The 20,574-nt window shown below is 41.9% G+C and overlaps 2 protein-coding genes across 2 annotated transcripts; one reads left to right on the top strand and one right to left on the bottom strand.

Annotated features, from left to right (window-relative positions):
• The first annotated feature begins 904 nt into the window (after positions 1-904).
• On the top strand, positions 905-2,569 carry map1lc3cl (microtubule-associated protein 1 light chain 3 gamma, like). The gene is made up of 4 exons (XM_019253532.2): positions 905-1,230; positions 1,332-1,387; positions 1,506-1,612; positions 1,725-2,569. The coding sequence occupies exons 1-4, from the start codon at positions 1,173-1,175 to the stop codon at positions 1,912-1,914; spliced, it is 411 nt and encodes a 136-aa protein (XP_019109077.1). The 5' UTR covers positions 905-1,172; the 3' UTR covers positions 1,915-2,569.
• A 3,084-nt stretch (positions 2,570-5,653) lies between these two features.
• On the bottom strand, positions 5,654-18,673 carry ehd1a (EH-domain containing 1a). The gene is made up of 6 exons (XM_010749674.3): positions 17,863-18,673; positions 13,229-13,326; positions 9,074-9,315; positions 8,377-8,547; positions 7,219-7,383; positions 5,654-6,912 (listed from the first exon to the last, which is right to left on the bottom strand). The coding sequence occupies exons 1-6, from the start codon at positions 18,249-18,251 to the stop codon at positions 6,379-6,381; spliced, it is 1,599 nt and encodes a 532-aa protein (XP_010747976.1). The 5' UTR covers positions 18,252-18,673; the 3' UTR covers positions 5,654-6,378.
• Positions 18,674-20,574: the final 1,901 nt, after the last annotated feature.

Raw genomic sequence — 20,574 nt, 5'->3', positions numbered from 1 at the left:
AAGCGTTTGACCATATCACATGATCATAATCAGCAGGTAGACTTTGCTCACTTCCAAAGGTGGAAGATCTTTTACTTAAGTTTCCAATACAAGTCCTGTGTTCAAAGTTTTACATAAAAGCACAAAAGTGTTACATTCATAATTTGTACCAAAATCAAATATACTCATTATGCAGAATGACCCATTTCAAAATAATGTATATTACTGATTATAATTATTGATGCATAAACACATATATCGCTTTATAAATTTCATATATAAAGCGATATATGTGTTTATGCATCAATAATTATCATCAGTAATATATATATTTTGGACCATGTCTTAATATAATAATAATAATAGTAATACAGATAACAAAAATCTCTCCTTTAACATCATTCCCTGGTTTAGGAAGCACTTTTCAGACTATATTAGATATTCTTTTCTTCTTCTTTCAGTGTGTTTGATATATATGGGTAAAAGGTCAAATATTACATTATGCCATTATAAGAATGTTGGTGCTTATTTTAGTGATATACTTTTATACTTTTTTATGCGGCATAACATGTTCAACTATTTGTGCTCCAGCCCCACCGTGACCCTGATGAGGATAAGCGGTTACAGATAATGGATGGAGTATTGAAACCTCCATGTCACTGTTCCTATTGATCATGATCATCATCAGTCATTGCTGAAATAAGAGCCTAACATGTGGGACATGATGGACTATAGCTGTAATGTGTCCAACATGGCGATCTGACAGTGAGGTCAAAGGTCAGGAGGGAACAAAATGTGTTCATGATAAAGGTGGCACCAGGTTTTTGTCTCAGTTTGTCTGAACATGTCGTGTTGTGTTGCCCTCATTGCACTCCCGTCTTCATATTTACACCCCTCTATGTGCAAGTGTACGTGACAGCGGCACCAACATCACAAGTAGATGCGAGAATGCTCTCTGAGATAACCAGTATGTGTGAATCAGGACGAGGAGTGTGTCTTTGTTTGTTGGTGTCACATGTTTTGGACTCCTCCCGACTCTGTCTCCTATAAAACAGCAGCAGTTAGAGCAGCTCTTTGGGGTTTGCTAACTTCCACCCGAGGGGACTTCACTGTCAGCCTGGGCAAGACCACCACCACAACTAACACCTCCATCACCGCTGGTCTCCGCAAACCACCCCAAGCAACAAACAAACATGGCTCCTTTTGAGAAATCCATGGAGATGATGCCCTTCAAGCAGAGGAAATGCCTTGGTAAGTAACATTTTTAGTTGATTCTTTAATTGCTGCAACAAATTGAACTCACAATCGGTCGATGCTGATTTTAAGAAGTGTATAACTACTCTTTTTTTTAGAAACAAGAAAAGATGAAGTGTGCAGCATTCGGTCTAAATTCCCCAACAAACTACCTGTGAGTTGTTTTCCCATTCTAGCATTTTACAAATATAATACATTTAATCACCAGTTTTACACTTTATATCACATGTGATGGTTCTTGCAGCTGATGGAAGGTGTGTTTTTATGTTCAGGTGATTGTAGAACGTTACGTCCGTGAAAAGACTCTCCCATTGTTGGACAAAACTAAGTTCCTGGTTCCCTTTGAGCTCACGTTGGGTCAGTTCCTGTGCCTGCTCAGGTAAATTATTTGCTTGTTTTTGAGTTGAATTGCAACCCCACAATCTTACCCAAGTTGTCATATTTGCCATATTCTCCTTAAACTTCTCTTCATTCGCCTTTCTTTCCCTTAGGAATAAGATTGCCTTAGACGCCACCCAGGCTCTGTTCCTCCTGGTGGCAGAGAAGAGTATGTCCTGCATGTCCTCCAGCATGGGGGAGGTTTACACCCGCTACAGCGACACTGACGGCTTCCTCTACATCACCTACGCCTCACAGGAGATGTTTGGAGCACCTCAACCGGCAGCCAGGCCTCCTTGCTGAGCATGAAAGCAAATAAAATGAACTGAACATTGAACCAATGGTGGTAACACCACACAACCAGACCGGGGGGAAAAAGGGACAAACTGAGCCAAGCTGACACTGTTTTTGTCCAGTTTTTTTTTAGACCCAAACTGCATATCAACCTACCTCATGAGCCTTTCTGGACTTTTCAAACACAGCAGACACCCTTAAAAAGGAAACAACCAAGAAGATGTTACTGACTGTAGCAGAGTATTGCGATCATTCTCTGCTCCAAAAATCATAAAGAAAATGTCAGAATTATGATATTTGCCTGTTGTAGGTCAAAAAAGGTAAAAAATTTACCCTTCAGTTACTTCAGAAATGCTGAGCTGCAACTCAAACAAACCTGTTTTCACATTGCTGTAACACCAGTTGAGTGTAAAACCACCATGACCACCACCACCACTTTGTCTATGCTGCACAAACGGGGTCAAAGTCTTGCTGGTAATCAGACTCCTTCTAAGCACTTATGTCCCCTTCCTCCTCTCCTTTCTTTGATTGATTGCCTCTTCCTCCTTCTCTACCCTTTTTAAAAAATGTGAAATTGTGACTCCTGAGGCACTCACTGGAAACACAGACGTCAATTTAATACTGCTCTGATTTGTTCTGTGATCATACAGCAAAGAAAAATAAATTCTCGTCCTTTTAATTTATTGACTTTGTGTGATATTTGGGGTTCATAAAACATATGTTGGTTACACGGGTAATACTATGATGCGCTATGAACTGTTGGTTTTATTCCAACTAACTTGCTGCTGGAAATTACGTGTTAACTTCAGGTAACAGCTGTGTTTTACAGTTTGAACTCCAGATGTTTTGAGGTCAGTGAACCACAGATCACCAGAAATAGACATTGTTTCATAACCTTTTGGTTCTTTCTGCATTGGTTAAAGATATACTATATTTACAGTTAAAACAGTTGACATCCAGAGATTTCTGCGTGCTCACACAGGTGCCTCATTTCTCACCTGCGTCTGAGAAGTAGCACTCCCTCCACATGACTGTGTTATATAAGCCTGACCCAGTCAACTATCTGCAGGGGTCAGTGTGTCAGAGGGCTGGAGCGAGGAGTTATTTTAAGACATACAGTACGAGGGACAAATGTGACCCAAAATACAGAGGCAGAGGGTTAGGGAAAGAGTCAGGGGAGTGGCTGGAAACGAGATGAAAAAACAAAGAAACAGGAGCAGTAAAAACAGGGGAAAGCTGCTCTCTGTAAACAGTGGAAGAAAAGAAGGGAAGAGGGGATAAAGAGACGACTCCCTGACAGAGGAAGACAGGAAAAAGGAAACAGTGTATAGTAGAGATATACAGTGGGGGGAGAGAGGCAGCTATGTAAACACACAGTGTGCAGAAACACTGGAACGTACAGTCATACGTCCTCTCACTTCACACTGCTGTGTGCATTCCAGCGGCTCTCTGTCATTATATTATCATACCAGAACAAGACGAACCCTGAAGCTACTGCAAGCTGTAAATTATCTGTTTTGAACACAGATGAGCTTCAGTTTGTAGACCTCTGAACACAAAGTGCTTCTGCCCCAAAATCTCTTGAATTATGCTGTGGATATATATCTGATTGTACTTCATTTCATCAGTTTTCCTGTTTGTTTTTATTCAAGACATAAATAAACATTTCATCACAGCAATTCTGTAATGCTACAAAGCAACATTCAACTACATAAGTAAGTAGTAACACTTGATACATTACAATTTGACCACAGCCAAAAGAAATGTTAAATGTAAATGTTAAATGCGTCTTTTGCTGTCTGTGTTTCTACTATTTTATTTGAATATTTGGACTTTTTTTAAAAACATATATTTTTAGAGTCTGACATCTTGTTTCTTTTATTTATCTATTTTCAATATTGATTTTTAATATTTCTAATAAAATATGTATTTAATTTTATATTTATATAGTTATATATAAGCCCTTGTGGCACGTATATCAACTCTACCATATCGACTTTCAATGGTACATTTATATACATTTATTGTGCAGTGGTTAGCACTGTCACCTCACAACATGAAGGTGTGGAGTTTGCATATTCTCCCTGTCTCTGCGTGGGTTCTCCCTGGGTGCTGCATTTTCCTCACACAGTCCAAAGACATGTACTTAACAGGTTGATTGGTGAGTCTAAATTGCCTGTAGATGTGAGCATGAATGGTTGTCTCTATGTGCCCTGTGATGAACTGGCGACTTGTCCGGGATGTACCTCGCCTCTCGATCAATGCCAGCTGGAATAGGCTCCAGCCCCACTGTGACCCTGATAAAGGTTAAGCGGTTACAGAAGATGGATGGATATATTTATTGCTGTATGTTCAGCAATTCTACCCTCTGATCATACTTTACTACTCTCTTCATAGAAGTCTTGTCTTATATGATTTGTAACCTACAGTATGCTTTATGTGCTCTTATGAAAAATGAAGGGATTGCCAGATTGATACAAAATAATGTAGATTTTTCTGACTTTTTTCTCGTTTCTATTTTTTTATAAAATGCAAGATAATTTCACCTTTCAATGGCTCAAAAATTCTTCAAATGAAATGAAAATCACTCTTTGTTTGATCTGTTTAAATCTCCATACTGAGAACTTAACCTGCAACAAGGGATCACAAATAGACTTTTATTTTGAAGAGGTCACAACTGAAAAAGTTTGGGACCCACTGCCACAATGTCCACAATGAGCTTTAGTCCTGTACTGTAGCTGCAGCAAAGACCAGTGAACCACGCTTACTGTTGGAACTGGCTCTGATACAAACGCAATACCTGTAATAACGTATCAAGACACAAGAGAGCGCCTCTGGACTTCATCAAAGCTGAAATCTGCTGCCAGTGTGGTCAGAAAACAGCTGGTGAACGTCATGTGTATCTGATGACTGATAATGTAGTGAGTCAGTGTGTAGAATTTCAATGAGTCTTTGCAGAGCCTGAGTGTGCTGACGAGGGAGGGATGCATGACTCTGAGTGTAAGGTGAAAATGAAGCACAGCGTTGTGTTATTGTGGAGAAAGACTGGTGCTCTCTGTCTTCAAGAAAAACAGAAACCTGATTTTCCAGGTTGAGGCTGATAGGGTACACAATGTGGAAAAATAAAAATGTAAACAGGGAGTGAAGCTATGGTATGTGGACGTTTGCTTAACTCTTGGATTGTTATCAATCATCTGGTTGCTATTGTCTTTAGTAACAAAGTTCACATGGGAGAAGAAAAACATATAATTGCTTCAAATCTATCATCCGATTTACATTTCAGTTTCTTATACCCACATCTTATTTGAATTATGCAAACAGACCTCAGAGCAGATTCAGACTAGTGCAGGTTACAGATTTAGTAGGAGCAGTGCAGTTATCAGCAGCAGCTTTGTCTCTTCAATATGATTTTAATAAATATAAAGCTTCCAGTCTTTCTGTTTATGATTTATGCTGATGTCTGTGAGCCTGGACTAAATATCTAGCTTTGTAAACTGTCTCCATGTGTTTAAAAAAAATGCTCCAGAAAATGTCTGTCAATTTGCCCTCAGTGAAATATGCAGTTGTGTCATGGACAGATGGCCTTATATGTCCTGTAGCTGTGCTGCTGAGGACTTTATGTCCTACAGAGGGCAGCAGACTGCACTGAAACATTTCAAGGCATTTCAAGTCAGTCTCTGGATGACCTCTAAGTAACACAGTCCTTGACAAGACAAACGATCACAAATTAAAAGCAGACAACTCTTGATTCGTTTTTCAGATTTATTGAGCAAATATAATATATTTCAATACGTTTTTTTAGTGGCTCTTTCTTCTGTAAGTCAGACATTCGATTAGTTCAAATCACAGAAAAATTAAATAAAAATCCACATAACCACGAGTCAGATGGTACAGTATTCCTTTTTTATTTATCTGGCAAAATAATAAAAAGGGAAGCATTTGGAAAGAGTAAAAGTCAACCATCAGGAAATACAAAAATATAGATAAAACAATTCTAACAGCTGTTTCGATTTATTTCCTCTTTCACTCTCCAAATGGGGGAAAAAAAACTATTTCTTTGGATCAACATATAATATTATGGACTGTATACTTAATAGACGTCTTTTACACAGGATGCACAAATCCACGTTCTGTCCCATCATGCTACCTCCAACCACTCATCAGTTTATAATCCAGTAATGTCCTTTCATCAGTTTGTAAATCAACCTGCCCTCCCTGTTTCTAATAGATATCTAACTAATAACCCCCTATGAACAAAGATGGACCTCTCCTCCCTCCCTCCCTCCCTCCCAAAACCCTCCAGTCTCTCTCTGGGAAAAAGATCACAGCGATACCTCCTCATGGTGTGTCAGGAAGCCTGGAGACCCACAGCGTGATGGAAGATGATGCTGTTTATGCTTGTGGTTGGACTGGAGAGTCCTAAACATGATGCAAAGCGTCGGGCTCTACAGGCTGCTCCCTCCTCATCCTCCTCTACTCCTCCTGGATTGTCCCGCGTTTAGACGGGGGCACCAGGTGCTCAGGCAGCGTGGGTGGCAGCTCATGGCCCTCTAGCTTCACCTTGATCAGGTGGTTGGCCAGGGCGAACTCCTCGTCGTCGAGGAGGCCGTCCTTATCCACGTCTGCTAACTTCCAGATCTTTCCCAGGACGGTGTTGGGCAGCTTGGACTTCAGCATCTCCTTTTTGGCTGCGGCGCCGGACACTTTGCCATTGATAGGAGAGAGGGTGTAAAAGATCTCATCATATGTAGGCTTGTCGCGACCCACCACCCACTCCAGCTCGTCGATGCCTTCGCTGGCACCCTCTCCATAGCCGTGACCAAAGGGACCGCTCATGGTTCCCTCAAAGGCTCCACCCTTGACGGTCTGGCTGGGCATAGCGGCCTCTTCCTGGCGCACCATGGCCATGAGACGAGCAATGTCGTTGGCGAGCATGTCCTCCACCGCCTCCAGCAGCTTGGGCTTCAGCGCCACAAACTTAGAGAAGTCCTGGCCATTCAGCAGCTCCTGAAGGGTTGGGGGGTTGAGAGAAAACAGGAATTGGTGATAGAAATAGATCAGTCTTCAATGGCTACCAACAGGAGCAGCATACAAGAAACAGGATTTCCTGACAAACCAGGAAAAATAAATCTCATCCCCGTCCTGGCCCATCCTGAAGGGCAAGGGCAGGAAAGAAGGGCAAAGATGTGAAGAGAGTAAAGGTTGCGAGGTCACTCTACAATGAACCTCCGTTTTATATACAGTGAGTCAGATATGTGAGCTAGATATTTGATGAAGTAACATATCTAACATCTCGTCTTTGTGTTATCTCACCTGCATCTTGGCAAGGTTGGGGAAGTCTCCAGGTGAGATCTGGTGCTCCTTCTCGATCCTGTGGTAGATCTCCCCCAGGTTGGCTATCAGCTCCTTCTTCTTGGAGTCCTTTCCAAACACGCTCGGCATGTCCTTTTTCAGAGAGCTGATGATGTAGGCTTGCACCTGGAGACCATAAAATAAATAGGTCAAACATCCTTTCAGTCATTATTAAAATGCACTTTTGTGATTAGGCTGGAGTTTATTTTGTAACATTGTACACAGGGAGAGTCCCGTCTTTGATTCCTACAAAGTGTTAACGTGACAAAATGAGGATTTCTGAGGCTGCCAAGGATGAATTACAGTCCTTCTCCACACTTTGCTTATTGGCATGACAGAATTATATACGTGCAGAGTTAGGCCGATCATGAGAGCCAGTATCATACACACTGTTCCCAGTGACATCATGCTCATCATGAAAGAGGATTGGTTGGGGAGCAACGTTTATTAATATGACAGGCAAGGATTTATGACTCTGACACAACAAAACAAAAGTATTGTGTAGTCTGACCCCGGCATGACACAAGTGTGATCTGGAAACTCCAGTGCACATACTCTGAAAATGGAAGTGGAATCTGGTTTCTCACAGAGGCAGACACAGACACAAAGCATACGTCTTACAGTATGTTTGGAGGGGACATTTCAAGTTGGAAACTTATGAAATATTCCTAAAGCCTGCTAGCAGAAATAACAAAGAACCCCTCCTCACTTCCTGTAAGTGTTACGATATTAGTGGTTCATCAAATTGCTAAAATCTTTACGTGTGTTGCACTCACTTCTGCCTTTGGTTAGTTGGAAATTAAACACTAACAAAGTTGCATAAAACAGTAAAGTTCTGGTGTAGTCCTGCTGCTGGAGGTCAGGCGATAGTGGTGAGAGAATAAGGAAGTAAAAGTGAAATTCTGAGTGTATGGTGTATTTTTAGACACAGCGTGGCTTTGTGGATGGTAATCTCTGTCTGTTGGTTGTTCCACCACTTTGCTTCTGATGGGAAAATCTCACGTCCTGGATGTATTACCATGAAGTGTCCCCGGTGCACTAACGTTAGCCTTTAGCTCAAAGCATCGTTGTGCCTCACGGAGCACAGACAGTACGGCTGCTGGTCTTGTTGATACTGACCTTGGCGAGACGTGCTCGTTTGATGAGGTCATTGAGTTTGCGTAGTGCTGCGTTACGCGGCAACGACTGTATGTCCAAGAACAGATCCTGCTCCTCTGCCTCAAACAACTTCCTGTTGTCGGGGACCAACAGGGGCTGGGCCCAGAATGACCCGATGTATACGCGCACCACCTGTAGTAAAGGTTACACAAGTTTATATCCTCTGGTCATCAGGTTACACTTTACTGCCCACACACACACACAAGATGAAATTCTTTCACAGGCCACACACATGACACTGCAAACTGCCTAGACTTTATAAGCAGACACAAAAATACATTTGTAAACTCATATAGACACACAGGATGCGTGACAAAGCAACACAGGACTGAGGTTGACAACATAAAATCATTTAAATCTCTGTGCTCTGCGCTTTACGTCCTGCAGGGCGGCTTCAGTCAATGAATGATTCTCTACATGATCCAAAGGTTCCTCTGGGATCACTTTATGAATATGGCTGCAGATCAAACATTAACTAATCAGTCAAGGAAAAATCACAAGACACGTTGGGTCACACAGTATCAGGTGTGAAAACTTTCATTTCATCCATTCAAGTTATTGCTTGTGTCTTTGTCACAATAAACTGGAAACTGAATCTGATTGAGATGTATTAATTTAAATACGTTTCACAGAAGCACAAATGAAGAACAAATTTTACCTCGGGCGTGTTGATGATTTTTCCCAAAGACCACATCAGTGCGCCGTACACTCTCATCAGCTGCTGAGTGCTGATCTGATCCGCTTTGTTCAGCACCACGCGCATTTTGTCCTCGTGGTTCTTCAGAGCTCGGATCACCTCGGAGAACTCGTCGGAGATGTCCAACTTGTGGGCGTCGAACAGGAGGATGATGCGGTCCACGCGCTCTGCGAACCACTCCAGCACCGCAGCGAAATCATAACCTGGAGACAGAAAAGGAGAGTCCGGCTGATTAAAGAGCGGCTTCTTTGGCGTCTAATAATCTTTAACTGTTTCGAATACCAGTACACTTTTGAAGCCCATAGTGACAACGATATTTGGAAGTTTAAAAACAGAGATAATGATTTAATTGGCTAACAGACTATGCTGCAATTCCTTGTCACTTATCCACAGACAAATACATCAATACTTACATATCTGTAACAAGTTTCTTGTGGTGACATTTCTGCCTTTAAATGTTCACACTGATATTTTGGGCCAATGCTGCAGCAGTTCTGCAGTTGTGATGAGTCTTGTTATAGGATCTCTATGTGTATTGTATAAAAGTCCTTTGAGCGGTTTAAGTTTATTAAAGCTGTTACAGTCAATGTCACACATGATAGTGAAGAGCCTCAGTGTTCGCACATCTACTATGATCAGACGAGAATCACCAGTGAAACATAAATCCAGTAAGGTATATATATTCATATCTGGAGTGCACTGAGGTAGCCTACTATTCTAACTTTGAATGGATTGTAATCTGTCTGTATGGTAGCATAGTTCACATTTTGCACCGAGCTTACAAACTTTACACCGAGCACACTGGAGTGGAGAAATACAAGAGTTAACCCTGACAAAGAGCTTAATGGCTCCAATCAGTCAATAAATGGTGAGTTGAGTCAGGTTTAATTGTGGGTTGTCAGTTCATATTCCAAGTCATGTCGATCCAATCATGTTTAGATAACAGCTTTCTCTCCTGGTTACCCATTAACTAGCTTTACTGACACAGCAGGAGAGGCATTTGAAGGTAAAGACAGTTTGAAGTCCTTTTGGAAATGACCTCTATCAGGGACTCTTCACAGTGTGCCTTATAAATACAGGCTTAGACAGTAAATAAAAGGGTTAAGATAAAATGCTTTCGGTGTCAGTGAGGACGATAGCACCAGAAAGTGTCGAGTCGGAGCTGGCCTGTGCTACAAATACATTTCTGTCCCTGCTGAAGTACAGAAACTCACTGTACTTCTCATTTCCTTTGGTTATTTTAGAAGCAAGGAGACAAACTCAGATTACATGAAAAGGCCTTTTTTTCATGATCTCCTTTGCCTCGGGGAGCAGGGGAGGAACTGAGGAAAGACGGAGAATTATGGTTCTGATTAGCGTCTGTGTGTCATCTGATCAGAGAAGAATGCAGTTGCTGTAAAAGCTCATCTCGGCTGTCGCACAATCAGCACCAGATCTGCTGCACATGCATTCCAACATGGTCGGCTTTTGTCTGCGTCTGAGCACATGTGTACAAAAGACAGACGGCGAGATACAGACGGTAGACGAAGCGGGGCGATGATATAGAGAGATGACGAGGGTATTGGAGGCAAGAGTAAGAAAAGAAAGAGAAATGGAGAGGGAGAGAAATGTGGGGAGGATTAAAAGTGAAAGTAAAATATGAATGCAATAAGAGACGGAGACAGAGGATGGAAGATTAAAAACACCTTCATCCACCAGTTTGTGCATAGGGGGGTATTTCCAAGATCCCTGTGGGAGCCAGCCAAGGACATTTGCTCACTCTCTCTTAAGTCTGTTTTTAACGCACACGTCAGGGGATCAGGCAGACAGCTGCCCAAGCTTTGACTCACTTATAGCGCATAGCATCTACAACTGCTATGACTCTACCGTATGCAGAGATATTTAGTCATAACAGCCACTGACTCATGACAGATTTGGACAGGCCTCAAAATCAACTGTCAATCATTGACAAAGAGGGACGACCAGACCTTCATCGTCATATCAGAAAAAACACTGCATGGGTAATTTAAGGAATAGTTAACTATTCTGGGAAACACTCTTATTTGCTTTCTTGTGGAGAGTTAGATGAAAACAATGCCACTCTCTACAGGCAGGAGCCAGTTAGCTTAGCTTAGCATAAAGACTTGAGATAAGGGGAAACAGCTAGCCTGACTCAGTCTAAAGAAAACGAACCACCTCGCTTGAAAAATGTAATGCAATTACATGGGTTTGTTACGCCCACAAGTGCTAAAAGTTTGGACTAAATCAAGTACAGAAATATTTTTCTCTGACAGATAAAATGAGCTAAATTAAACATGTATAAGTATTCCTGTCAAGTCATCAGCAGTAATCATGAGAAAGACGACAACCAGTTCTGCAAAATCACAGTTTCATTATAGTTTTCATCACTTCATGGTTCACAAAGGAAGAGGCACCAAGCCATACTTGCTGACTTCATCAAAAATGAATCCACAATCAAAGTATTATGCAATGAAAGAGCTCGGCGCCCATGAATGAACAACACCGTCTCATTGTTTCTGACTGCAATGCTCTTTTAGACTCGTAGATGTGACCTATACGGACCACTGACACACACACACACACCTGTCACACTTCAGGTGCACAATCCAATCAGTCCTGTTTATACGTGACACACTCAGTACAGTATGTCTAGGTAGTACAGTACTGCATTTGTGTTTATACAGAAACAGTTACAACGATAGCGCGTATGTGTGTGTGAGCGTGAGAGAGAGAAAGAGTGTGTGAGAGAGTGTGCGTGGACTTGAGAAAGTGTGTGTGTGTGTCTTTGAGAGTAAGTATGTATGTACAGAAACAAAACTGTCTGTGGTATGAGTCAGATTTCACGTGCTCTTCCTTCCTGGTTTATCATCAGATGCCACTAATTTATGTTCGTATGTTTACAGTCGCTTTTTTGCTATTTTCAGTATCTATGTCAACCATCTGTACTGTTTCCGTCTGTCCTACTGCTTCATATTTCGCTGCTTTCACTATCTGTAAAATGTCTGAAAACACCATCCATACATTTTAGGCCATATCCTGAAAAAAGCATTTTAAATCATATACTGGACCTATCAAAAGTTGTATGATAGCCAATTAAATAACCAAAGTTTAATTTCTACTTCTTGATTTTTCTTTTTTTCCCTGTGTCTCGTGACAACTCGGACTCCATAATAAGGAGCAGATTAACTGACTGTGTATCAGCTCTCTGCGCAATGCAGCTGTCGGCGGTGGTGTTGGGAGGGGGGAAGCCTTGGGAAACTCTCTGCTATGTTTGCCATTTTACTCCACATCCTTTCCCTAGAGTACACAAAAAACTCTACTGCTTGTACACGCGCTTCCTCTTAAAGGGGCTCAAGTCAGGTAAAAAAAGCAGAAGCTGTGTTCAGCTGCACCGTTATCTTCTGCCTGCGTTCTGTCAGATCATCAAAAGTAAAACTGTGTATGTGGCGATTCTGAAATGACCCTGTAGGTCGCACAATTGTTGGAGCACGTGGAGAAACGGGTAAAAATATGAAATGATTTATTTCCACAGAGCACTGGGAAATGACTCAGATATAAAGTGATGAATGAGAGTGCAAATACAGAGAAGCTATGTAGAGGAAAAGTTTTTGATTATTACTGTTAAATCAGTCTTTTAATATAAACAGAAAGAAAAACATAAAAAGAGGGAAGGATGTAAAAGAGGATGGCGCTGGGTAGAAAACCACAGGTACAGAGACAGGAAATGAACTTCAAAGTGCGTTGCGCCGCCTTCTTGCCAGTGTTGAGCTGTGACTGCCTCCACCTCATTTACATGACCTGTTTAGTTAGGCTCTGACCTGAGGCTGTTAAACGTTAAATATGGGTTTGACAATACTAAGAGCATGGCTGCGGGCGTTGACTTTGTAGAGCTCACACCAAACAGAAATACAAGAAAAAGGCTTGTAGGTTGTTAAAGCCTTTTCAAATATAACATTGTGACTTCCTGTGTGTATGTCTTGCATGAGTGCATGGTTCTCTAAGTTTTCTGGAAGTTTGAACAGAGAGGGTGTGGCTCTGTTAAACTGTAGTAGTGCTGGTGGGCAAGTCAGTGAGCGAGTGGGTGGGTAAAAGTGTGAGTGTTTACGTCAGGCAGACCTCTGCTTATCCTCTGTTTCTCCCCAGACAGGATTCCAGGAGTATCGATGATACTGATGCTCTCCAGGACAGGGTTAGGCATCTGGGCACACATGAACCTGTATATGAGAGAGGTGAGAGTGTAGAGGACACAGAGGGAAGGAAAGGACAGTAAAAAGAGAGAGGACAGAAAATATGGGGACAGAAGGGCAGGGTGTGAGAGATGCAGAAAACCAGTCAGGTGAGAATGTTTATACATAAGCGTGGCATTAGACCGATATTATTCTGAAGGCTTTCAATAACAACCTCCATGTTCTCAGGCTCGAACATGAGAAGACGCTTCCTGGGAAAGATACACAGCTAAAACACAAAGTAGCAGTGGATGGAAAGTGTGGCTTCGGGGTGCTGCCAGTATCCCAGAAGTCCTCGCAAAAAATGTCCACATTTACATAATCAGTGGATAATGAGTGTTTCCATGTGGCACATTTGGTAACTGGTGTTAGATTTAACCACATGTTGATACTAGGGCTGCAACTAACAATTATTTTCATAATTCATTCATTCATTATAAATTGGCCTATTACAATTTCCCAGAGGCCAAGGTGATCTTCAAATAGCTTGTTTTGTCTGACCGAGAATAAAATAATTCATATATTCAGCTGGAACCGATGATTATTTGGCATTTTTGCTTAAAAAAACAACCTTCAATCGATTGACACTTGGACATAGTTTGGACACATTTGTTTCTTTCCACAAAAACAGTGAGACTACATGATGATTCGGTCAGATTTTCCAAACAGTGTGTCTGGGGAGGGTTTGTAGGTCGTCATTGATCTGAGAGTCTTAGGGAAACTTTAGAACAATGCATTATAAGCTATGACTCGTAGGTCTGAGTCGTTACAGTCACTACACAATGGTCTCCTTTAAGCTGGGACACTGGGGTTTTAAACTTTAAAAGTGGAATGTCGCTCTCTAACAGAATTCGAGCCAAGACACACACACACACACACACACTCACACACTCACACAAACACAGACAGATATACACACTATAAAGCGTGAGAGGATGAGTGGTTTTGCATAAACCCACAGCGTCCCACTCAGGACAAAGAAGGGGATTGTTAAGAAACCCTACAGCTCATAGTACTACTTCTCGCTCTGCTGCCCTTTCACTCAGTCTGAACCGATACTCCCAACATGAGCTCAGAGGGACTGGGTCATAAGACCGGGAGAACCGTGCTTTTACATTCCTGCTGTAACCACACTGAGGGTAGACGCACACACACACACACCACAAACCCTAACAGAGATCCCATACCTCACGCAGGGAGGAAAAAGGAAAAATCCAAAGGACAATGAACAAGTCAAAGAAATCTGAGAGAAGGGAGATCCTATGCAAGGCATTACATTACAATACCAGCGACTGCCAAAGATAACAAACATGCAGATTTTTCCACTCCCCCTCATAGATGATGGCGTATGATATCCTGTTGGAATTTTGGCACAGGTTTCTTATTTAACTATCTATCCCGACATTTTTCCACACAGAGCTTGTAGGAAAAAATACTCCAATGAAGTCGAGCTGGAATTCTTGGAAACAGAGGACCCTACCAGGCACGGGGGGCCCCCGAGAGCCTTGAACTCTCCGAGATGCTTAGCTGTCTGACCATGTCTCACGAAAGTGAGAAACCCATCCTCTCTGGCACAGAGGCCTGGGTCCTTCTACGATTGGAAGTCTGGCTCCAGCTCATTACAGAAGGTCTTCCTCTCTTATCCCACCTCCTGACCTATGACCTTCCCTCGCATCGTAACCTCAACTTCCTGCGGAGAAGAGGAAACAGGGCGGCTGTCGCTAGCACTGGGGATGTGGATAGGGAGGTCACAACTGTGTCACTTTTCCATGTTTGCTTCCTCTAAAACTTTCCCTGGTGTGTGTGTGTGTGAATAAAATAATCAATATGTTATATTTCTACATCTACACACTACACATCCTCAGGTGTGTTGGATATATGCTCTGTGAGTGTACATGTGTAAACCCCTATCTCGGTAAAGTGCAGAGTCAGTGTCCTGGAATAACAGGCCACGAGCAGGACAGGACGGAGGAGGACGGTGTAGGCCTGTGCGGAACTTAAACTTTGCTGAGTAATGGTTTTACTGACTAATGGCTTACAGAGAGTATACACACACTGAGGCCCTCTGACTGCAGTGGCATTTTAACTAGAGGGGAACTAGAGTTAAAAAATATGCAGGTTTATCTGGATGTGGAAGGAGAAGTTACTTTTATGTCAACATGTATGATTTAGTATCAGTTCACACGCCATGGGAGGCAATCTGAGAGCAGGCTGTAACAAAATAATAGAAAAACTGTGAAAATTGGCAAGTTGGCACTGTTTGGGTTTGCCAAATCCAAGAGCAAACTGTAGGTGTGTGGATCACATGACTGATTTGTGTTTACTCTCTTCACAAATAACTGATTATACTGAAGTCAGTCCCATCTGAGGCTGGTAGTTAAAGGCTAATCTGCTGGCTGAATGACGGTGGTTAAAGAGCTACATGGTGGATCTGCCATCGCGCTGAACATGGCGCGGTGTGCAGCATTTTCTCCTCCACCTATAAATCAGTCAATTAACAACATGATCCTCGATATCTGCCATCTGCTTTTATGAGCAAAAAAAATTCAACCAACTAACAGCTGAAGGCCGATCCAAATATTTTTAGCCTCCTGAGAGGAAAATGGAAAACTGGCCCAGGCTGAGTCAAAAACAGCCCAGCTCCAAATGTTTGTCTGGATCTGCTTCTTGACAGAAGTTTTATCAACTGTAGGCCCGCTCTGGGCTGTGTGCCATCACAACTGATTAATTGTGTATTAACACAGAGCTCTTCAAACAGGTCGCGCACCTGCTATTGTTATGCACATATATTCTGAAATATACGATCACGTCGTGAGCCTCTCTCTAAATCTTCTAAGACAAAGACGCAGACTCAAAGCGAACCACGCGTTCCATGATATTCCAAGTGTCCAAAAGGTTGACAAATTTTCCTACAACGGACAATAGGATTTGTTTATACACAGTCTTATCTGGTTTCCCCTCAAGTCAGTAATAAACTCCAGAGGGGTGAATTGTGGCCTGTGAAGTCCAACACCCCCCCACCCTCTTACAATGTTATCTGAACTGCATGACTTCACTTTTCACAGTTTGACTGATGCAGTTTGGCAGACGCCGGCGCTCATTCAAGATACGGCAAACACCCTGTGATGATTAGGAGGACCTCAGTGGATAATGAGAAATACGCCTAACTCAGGAAGAGTGTGTTTGTACTAATACAGAATCTGGCAAAGCAAACCACTTGATAATCTGAAGTGAACACATCAAGAACAAGACACGAGTCATTTGTCTGTCTGTACCTGAGCAGAGTCAAACCACAGTGACCACTGTGGACAGGAGGGATATACCCACATCCTCTACAGGAAGTGACACCGCTAACAATTAGATGTTAGTCATCTAATGTTGTCACAAACTCACACACACAGTGCAGCGGATTAAGATGTTTTAGCTGTCACGTCGGCTCTGACTCGAAGCGCCTTGCTCATGCTGCCTGACCTTGCACTCGCAGACTTTGTTTGAGAGAAGCTCATTTCATTATCTCAGTGAAACAAACACTGGCAGTCTTTCCTCTGTCCTTCTTAGCACAGTTTCATTTTCTCTTCTGCTTGTTTTTGTGCTTTTGTCAGGTGTTTTCCCCCCAAACTTGATCAATATTCTAGTCCTGACTCACTGGTGCTCTTGCCATGAGTACGTCTTTATAAATCAGGCTGAATAACCGTCGCTGTGAGTGATTCATAACACTCTAGGAAACGTTCTGGGAGTTTCCACCAGGCGTGTGGATCAGACACCAATGAGCTGAATGTCTTCACACTAACTACAACCTCAGCGAACCACCTGCTGATGAGATAATACTACAGGATAGTCAGTCTCGCCAAAACCTTTAACCCTTGGTGATAAGATTTGAGGGAGTTGGCTTGTCGGTTTCTACTGATGAAGCAACAATTATATGACTGGGGGGGTACAAAACTCACATCTGAGGACAGGACAAGGTCAGTATGTTGCCTAGCAACATCACTTTCAGGTATAAGCTTTAAAAAAAGGAGGGACAAAATGGTCTGTCACACCCGTGACTCTGTCCGGAAGACAAAGGACAAGGTTCAACGTGTTCGCAGGTAACTCCAAAGTGAAAGCACTTTCTTGCACGGTGAAAGGCGTTGGAAAGCACCGACCTGTCCAACTTCTTTTTGCTTTGCCATACACAAAAGCGGCTCTTCCACCTAGGTATTGACACTCAAGCACCCGCATTCTCTCAGCATGATGAAAGAGGGGAAAAACTCTCACACATACTTGGCTCAGAAACTGCTCGAGGAGCATTGTGCAACAGCATCCTGTGACTCTACCTTGGAAAAGAAAGAGTGGCACATGTAGGGACATGTAGGGAGGGCATTTAAATCATGGGTGATGGGTTGTTATGACACGTTTCTTACCACACGGATGTAATATTTCAACAAAAAGCATGATATATATTCGTTTCATTCACACATAAATTAATAACTCTCTCATCCTGAGCTCTTTAATGTGCTCTGGAGACCTGCCACTGACTTTTACCTGTTGAGGAACGCGTTGCCAAAGGCGTTGAGTTTGCGGAAGGGCTTCTTGGGGTCGACAACCAGAGCGTTACCCGGTATAACGCCGTCCTGTTCACCGTGCATCACCGCGATGAAAGAGTCCGTGGTGGGCTCGGGGCCAATCCGCATACCGGGGAAGTCCTGCTCCATAAGGTGCCGGATAAAGGTGGTTTTCCCGGTGGAGTACTGACCCACCAGGAGCACCATGGGCTTGTTGTCGAAGTCGGCATCTTCGAGCGCAGGGGAGTGGAAGTCGTGGAATCGATACGTGTCCTCCAGCGGGAACAGTTTGGTCCGGTAAAGCCGGCGTAGACCCTCCGACACGTTTTGAAAGAGCTCGGGGTCCTTCTTCAAGTTTTTCCTGAACATGATTACTGATTTTTTTGTTTTTTTACCCTTACTTGACACGACCGTGTCGGCCTCCCCTTGAATATTGAGCTGGTTTCGGCGGTGTGGGTCTCTCACACCGAGTGTAGCTGCCTGCTGGAATGAAGCAACGGCTGGGCGAGGCTGGAAGTTTTTGTCCCCACCCTCCTCTTCGTTAGCTAGCCACACACTGCGAGTCAGTCATTCAGGGGACGACTCCCTCTTTAGCTGACGTTGGTTTAACTTACTAAGATAGTCAGCAACACTCTGCCATAAACTCTTAGCCGGAACTAAGCGAGGTATCGTTTAATACTACACGACTGTGACTGTAAAACGGCTACAACTCCTCTCAGCGGACAGCTAACTCTGTTAGCAACCGGCTGTCAGTTGGCGAACCCCACCAAAGAAGGGATACCGGAAACTTACACGTTTTTCACAATAAAAGCCTCAGGGGCGCAGCCAGTCCATTCTTAAATACACAATAATAATAATATTAAAATATTAATATCTTTATTTGCTATATCGCTTAAATAAAAAGGGAGACGTTCATTCACAGCTTTGTTTGTCATTTTCATAGTAGCATTGTGTGCATTTTTTTTGTATTTATATATTATATTTGTTTAGATCCTCAAAAAACTTCACTTTTACTCTGAATTATTGTATTCTGTGAATATACACACAATAATCTGTTTAGATCCTTTAAAAAAATACTTCACTTCAAAACTTAATTTTACTCTAACCTATTTTATTCTGTGAATATACACACAACAATCTTTTATTATAATAGCATAAATATTTCCAGTCTTAACATAAACATTCCCCCACAAATACTTCCTTTTCCACACTGAAATGGTGTCATTATCCTTGTATAAAGTTCATATTTAGCTAATCTAATACACTGCATCTTTATTTATGGCTATGGGCACTCACTTCCTGTAAATGTGAACCTTTACCAAAACATGTTGCTTTCGATTTCATATGACGTTTTGGTTTTCATTTCAAATGTTATAATATCTACTTGGACACATATAGTCACTACTTTTATTTTCACTTTTGTTTTTACTTTACTTTACCGTAATAGTTAATATTTCTCAGACTGGGTGATTTGTGATATAATCTGTTTTAATAAATGATAAATGGACATAGTGCTATATGCTTTCTCTTCCCCCTGTGTATGTAATGTACGTAGTGTCATTCAGTGTAAATGCTTTAAATGACACTTGAATAAAAGTATTTCATTCATTTCTTTATTTGTACTATATGCTTTGAATTTATAGATATAGTTACATGTGTTTTGTTTGCTCACTTCAGTTTTCTCTTGCCTCTAAGTGTAATGTAAGTATGTAAGGTTATGACACTTAAATGAAATGAATAAAATGATTTATTTATTCGTTCAAGTCAGTATTCCTTTGAGTAAATGTTTGCCATTTATTGAAAGTGTTGCTTTCTATTTATACTGTGTGTAGTTCTGGTTCTATTTGTACATATGTATGAACCATACGCACTCTCTCTCTCTTTCTCTCTATCTCTCTCTCTGACATACACACAATATAATGATAAAGTGAGGTGTCCTTCAGTGTCATCTTTGTGCTTTCTCTGCACGAAAAGAACAATGAAAAACAGGTTTTAAGGTATCATTTTATTGCAAAGAGCAGCCAGCAAACAACAACAACAAATACAAGATGTTACTGTACACAACTTTGTAACATTTGAGAGTCTGATGTGTGAACTGTAAAATAGAGAGAGTCCCAGCAACTCCTCGATGACAAGAGGTGTCCCTCCATAGATAACAGCAGCTCCACTGGAAGCCAGAGTTTTTCCATATGGAGATGCTGTTACAGCTGGTGAGACCCAGAGAAACAGCACAGCTGACGGCACGTGCAGACCATGAGAATGTCGAGGCGGTGGGATTTATTTCACCACAATATTAGTTGGTCAGTCTTCTGCTGACATCTACCATTCAGTAATACAAATAGACAGACGTTGCTCCAAGTGCTTGAAAACCTTTATTTGGTGTGATTGTAAAAACTCTCTTTGATTAGGATCATTTGATCCTAATCAAAGTAACATACACATTAAACATGACCATCTTGCATTTGATATAAGTTTTAATATGGAGTGTGGATTGTTCCAAGCAGAGTCCTTTAAACTCCCCGTTCCCAACAGTGGTTCAAAGATAATAATTTCACATACATACTTGAACTACATGGCACCAGTGTGGCAAAAGTTTCACACATATGAAATTATGCTGCCCTCTTTTGGTCTGGCTTCACTTATCACATGACATTATTTTACTGCTGTTTTCTTTCTGAGGCCTCATGTGATA

This window comes from Larimichthys crocea, chromosome I, assembly GCF_000972845.2.
Source record: "Larimichthys crocea isolate SSNF chromosome I, L_crocea_2.0, whole genome shotgun sequence".
Lineage (NCBI taxonomy): Eukaryota > Metazoa > Chordata > Actinopteri > Sciaenidae > Larimichthys > Larimichthys crocea.
This window is presented reverse-complemented; position numbering and strand designations above follow the sequence as displayed.

Excerpts from the sequence above, each read along its gene's own strand:
- map1lc3cl (XM_019253532.2), top strand. The coding sequence starts at position 1,173 with ATGGCTCCTTTTGAGAAATCCATGGAGATGATGCCCTTCAAGCAGAGG. Across the intron at positions 1,388-1,505 it reads AATTCCCCAACAAACTACCT|GTGATTGTAGAACGTTACGT; the intron begins GTGAGTTGTTTT and ends TTTTATGTTCAG. Across the intron at positions 1,613-1,724 it reads CAGTTCCTGTGCCTGCTCAG|GAATAAGATTGCCTTAGACG; the intron begins GTAAATTATTTG and ends TCTTTCCCTTAG.
- ehd1a (XM_010749674.3), bottom strand. The coding sequence starts at position 18,251 with ATGTTCAGGAAAAACTTGAAGAAGGACCCCGAGCTCTTTCAAAACGTG. Across the intron at positions 13,327-17,862 it reads GGCAACGCGTTCCTCAACAG|GTTCATGTGTGCCCAGATGC; the intron begins GTAAAAGTCAGT and ends TCTCATATACAG. Across the intron at positions 7,384-8,376 it reads AACGAGCACGTCTCGCCAAG|GTGCAAGCCTACATCATCAG; the intron begins GTCAGTATCAAC and ends TATGGTCTCCAG.